General features: G+C 35.1%; 1 protein-coding gene across 1 annotated transcript; it reads right to left on the bottom strand.

Annotated features, from left to right (window-relative positions):
- Window positions 1-1651: 1651 nt before the first annotated feature.
- On the bottom strand, window positions 1652-4570 carry LOC107756953 (beta-enolase-like). The gene is made up of 6 exons (XM_016574281.1): window positions 4284-4570; window positions 3425-3622; window positions 3123-3324; window positions 2037-2145; window positions 1883-1941; window positions 1652-1784 (listed from the first exon to the last, which is right to left on the bottom strand). Exons 1-6 carry the CDS (start codon window positions 4528-4530, stop codon window positions 1718-1720), a joined length of 882 nt encoding a protein of 293 aa, XP_016429767.1. The 5' UTR covers window positions 4531-4570; the 3' UTR covers window positions 1652-1717.
- Between the last annotated feature and the right edge of the window lie 475 nt (window positions 4571-5045).

The following is a 5045-nucleotide window of genomic DNA, read 5'->3' as shown; positions in this document are numbered from 1 at the left end:
TTAAGTGTGTCAAAATTCTAAGAATGACGTAATTTTACTCTTATTCCTAGACTTAAGAATAAGAGTGATTCATAAAGGTTCCTAAGTGTTAAAAGAGGTCTCAGCTCCTAAATTATGTAAGAGAGCTGGAGATGTCTCCTAACCTAGTTAAGAATCAGTATTAGACTTTACTGAAAGCTGCTTTTAGCTTCTTTATAAAAGTCTCCTACTCTTAGAAAAGTCCTACTTTTTACTAAGAATTTTTTGACACTTAAGTCAAAGCTTAAGACTATTCTTAAGAGCATTTCTGAGAAGTTTTATGCATACGGGCCCTGGGCTGTATAACATCACTTTTGGCCACTGTTGTGTTTGGTGGGGTTAGTGCCACGATATGTAAGAACCTATTTACTGTGTCATCACCGGTGCATTGCTGCATTTTTCTATAGATCAGTGAACTCACCTTTATGAGGTCATCTAGCAACATTAAGTGGCCAGTTTTAGCTTCTTTCAATTGAAAGCAGTTGGCAGCACTGGTCAGTGTTTTTTTGTCCTTTAACGGTTTAAGTGAAATGTGGGGTCATAAAAAAAAAAATTCAAAACACTGTTGTGTTTGGTGGGGTTAGTGCCACAATATGTAAGAACCTGCTTACTGTGTCATCACCGGTGCATTGCTGCATTTTTCCAATTTTACAGCCAAAAAAAATTAATTACTACTTTCATTTCTGCTGTTAGAGCATTGGCTTGTTGAATGGAAGAGGATTACATTTTTTACTTTATCAGTTAAAGTTTTTATCAAAAAATACTTTTTGATCTTTACAATTAAGTTTGTATCGTTTTATCAACTCCATATTATCATATAAGTCCAATATATTTTCGCTGGTGGAAAGTGTTTGTCTCCTCTTTGCTGCCATCTTATTACTCCTAACTAGGTTAGGAGACCTCTCCAGCTCTCTTAAATAATTTAGGAGCCGAGACCTCTTTTAACACTTAGGAACCTTTATGAATCACTCTTATTTATTTATTTTTTTTATTATTATTATTTTAATCACTCTTATTCTTAAGTCTAGGAATAAGAGTAAAATTACGTCAATCTTAGAATTGTGACACACTTAAGACTAAACTTTTACTTTGAGCGGCTTTATACATACAGCCCCTGATCTTCTAATCCTGATAACTGATCTCTGGCTAATTTGGTTCTTTTACATATTGTATTTTAAATGTAATTGTTTTAATCTTTGTCTAACAGGTCTAATTTTTTTTTGCTATTGTAGTACATAAAGTTTAACAAAATGAAAAGAAATGCTGGCTTGCCAACTAGCTGAAATAAAGTTTACTTTTTAATGTATTTTATTTAATATCAGTTCATGTTTATTTTAAGTAACAACTTATTTTTGTTTAAGTTTCACTTAACTGTAATAATCCTGGCATTTATTTGTTAGGTTGCATGTCATGTGTCCATTAACCAACATTAAAGTACCGTGAACATGCAAATGTGTTGATAAATGATCAAAAGATTACCTTAATCTCAAAAAGGTTTAGGAATCAATGATTTACAGGAAGAACTAATGGCACACAGTGCAGTGTTTGAGTGATTTTACTGTACATCATGAAGGAACTCAGCTGAGCGTGCTCTGATTGGTCACAACACGTGAATAAAGGCACAGACATGTAATTTCTTTCCATTGTTTTATTTTTTTCTTATGTCAAAAAAGCAGATCAGAGGAGCTGCGGTGCTGCTTCAGAGTTTGGGGTGGCGGAAGTCTTTGCCTGCGAACTTGGCCTTGTCTCCGAGCTCCTCCTCAATCCTGCAGAACACACACACACACACACACACACACAGGTGAGGGTTTGGCACACTATGATTGGACGGCTGATTTAAGGAGGGTATGATGTCACTGCTGACCTCATCAGCTGGTTGTACTTTGCCAAGCGCTCTGATCTGCAGGGGGCGCCGGTCTTGATCTGATCACATCAGAACTCGGGTTAGTGCGACTTATTCTCATTGAACTGCATTGAAAGTGCATTCATTCTGAGCACAAATACAGCATGATGGGTACCTGTCCTGTGCAGAGACCGACCACCAGGTCAGCGATGAAGGTGTCCTCCGTCTCACCGGAGCGATGGCTGACCATCACACCCCAGCCATTAGACTGAGCCAGCTTACAACTAGAGAGAGCGAGAGAGTCAATGTTTTAATTTGAAGCACTTTGTTTGCCAGGAATTAAAAATGAATTGTTAAATTTTCCTTTGAGTACATTTTAAATGTTTTAATGTTTAATTAAATCAAAATGTAGGCGAGTGAAATCGGACATCTTTTTGAAAAAATATTTCATAGTGTCCTATTATTGTAAAAAAAACAAAAAAAAACAAAAGGGGTTTTGTGAATTCAACCGATTAGACTTATTTAAACTGAATTAAACCATTAAAATAGAACCCAGAAAAAACAAAACAGAATTTCATGTCTAAAAATGTTTTTCACTTAACTTGTTAAATTGTAAGAATTTCATGATTTCAATTGATTGAACATGCTTTTTTGATTACTAAAATTTAACCATTAAAATAGAATTTAGAAAAATTAAAACAGAAAAAAAAAAACTGCATTTGTGAAAAGTATATTGTATTTCTTAGAGCCTTTAATTTAAAAAAAAAAAAAATTTTTTTTTTTTTTTTTACACAATTTGTTAAATTGTACAAGGTACATGATTTCAATTAATTGGACATGCTTTTTGATTACTAAAATTTAAATGGAACCATGAAAATGGAACCCATAAACATTAAAACAGAAAAAAAATGAATATAACAATTAAATTAGGGGGAAGAAAAAAAAAGTGAAAAATGTCATTTTTATTAAATTGATGCATTCTTGAAGAGCAAAAATATAAAAAAAAAAAAAAAAAAAAAAAAAAAATCATAGTCTCTAAAAAAAAAAAAAAAAAAAAAAAAAAAACTTAAAAAAAAAATGTAACAAATTTTATTAAAGGTTTCAAAAGTTTCTTGATTTCAAATCAAATAGACATACTTTGATTAATAAGATGTAATTTAACCATAATAAACAGAATCCTGAAAAAAAACAAAAACAACAACAAACATAAAAGAAACCATAAAATGAAAATGGCAAATAACAGAATTGGTGGAATGCTCACGCCTGGATGGACTCGGTGACAGAGCCGATCTGGTTGACCTTCAGCAGCAGGCAGTTGCAGGCCTTCTTCTCACACGCCTGCTGGATGCGTTTGGGGTTGGTGACGGTCAGATCGTCTCCCACCACCTGGATGTCCACTGACCCCGTGAACTTAGTCCAGTTCTCCCAGTCGTCCTGATCGAACGGATCCTCGATGGACTGGACTGAGATCAGAACCAGAGGAGACGCACATGAACGGGTCTGATCCTGCACAGACCGTGTGTGTGTGTGTGTGTGTGTGTGTGTGTGTGCGCGTGCATGTACCGGGGTAGTTCTTGATGAAGCTCTTGTACAGGTCTCCCAGCTGGTCTCCAGTGATGTGGCGCTTGGGGTCGTCGGGTGATTTGAAGTCCAGGTCGTATTTGCCACTCCTGAAGAACTCGGACGCAGCGACGTCCATGCCGATGATGATCTTGTCAGGATAGCCGGCCTTCTCGATGGCAGATTTTAGCAGCTCCAGAGCTACAGAACCACAGACAATCAGTCGTCAGCAGACAGAGGTTTTATATTTTTAGTTTTAATTTTAATGCTAAAGTTTTATTTCGTTTTGTGTTTGTCATTTTAAGTAGTTTTTTTAAATAAATATAATAATAATAATAATAATAATAATAATAATAAATGTCTTGTATAGTTTATTACATTTTATTTCATTTATCTGTAGCATAAAATTATTTTTTAGGGCTGTCAAAACTAACACGTTAATAGTGTGATTACTATTTATTTTATTTTTTTTTCAGTTTTAATTATTTTAGTACATTGAACTAAATTAAATGAAAATGAGAAATGCTGCCTTGGCAGAGAGCTGAAACAGAGGGTTTATTATATTTTATTTTTCAGTTAACGTTTATTTTATTTCAAGTAATGATTTTTTTTTTTACATTTAGTCTCAGTTTTAGTAAACTTTGACAACCATGTTTTGGGCAGTGCATGCAACATTCATTGTCATGACTATGAATTTAAGGCTTTCTTCTTCGGTTTAAGACATTTTGAAGGCCTTGATCTGAGCAAAGATGAATTAAGACTTTTAAGAGCTGCATTTATCATTTCAGTTTTAAGGTTTTTAACTCAAATAGAAGACTCTTCATTCCCGTTTTTTACTAAGCTATAGATCAAGTGTGGGTACCCTCATTGTTCTCGAGGATGTTGGGTGCAAACCCGCCCTCGTCTCCCACATTAGTGGCGTCTTTGCCGTATTTGGCCTTGATGACGTTCTTGAGGTTGTGGTAGACCTCGGCGCCAATCCTCATGGCCTCGTGGAAGTTCTTGGCTCCGACTGGCAGTATCATGAACTCCTGCATGGCCAGCTTGTTCCCAGCGTGAGAGCCACCGTTGATGACGTTGAAGGCCTGCATGAGAGAGAGACGAGACATGAGTGGAGGTGAGAGGAGGAGGAGCCGGTGAGAGGAGCATCGGGTGAGAGGAGATGAGAGTGAGAGGAGGAGCAGCGGCGGGTGAGAGGAGGAGGAAGAGGAGCCGCGGGTGAGCAGAGAGTAGTTTAATTAATGATAAAATCTTGCATATGTTAAAGACAAATTAAATTATTAAATAACAATTCAGTTAAAAAGCTTATTAGGTTGCAAGTATTTAGTAGGCAAGCATTTTGATATTGACAGTTATCTATGAGAAAAATGTGATGCAAAAATTATAATTATGATAAACATACTACATCTGCGATATTGGGTAATTCAGCAATAATTTTTTGTTTAATGATAGTAATAATAATAATAAACAACAACACTAATACTACTACTATAATAACTTGTTTTTGATATTATTATTATTATTATTATTATTACTACTATCATTATTATATAAATAATCCTAATACATAAGTCACTTTATGATCTGTACATGATCTCACCTTCTCAATCAGTTTGGGAGCGAT

The sequence above is a fragment of the Sinocyclocheilus rhinocerous genome, unplaced genomic scaffold (assembly GCF_001515625.1).
Source record: "Sinocyclocheilus rhinocerous isolate Xijiao unplaced genomic scaffold, SAMN03320098_v1.1 scaffold3187, whole genome shotgun sequence".
NCBI classification, from domain to species: Eukaryota; Metazoa; Chordata; class Actinopteri; order Cypriniformes; family Cyprinidae; genus Sinocyclocheilus; species Sinocyclocheilus rhinocerous.
This window is presented reverse-complemented; position numbering and strand designations above follow the sequence as displayed.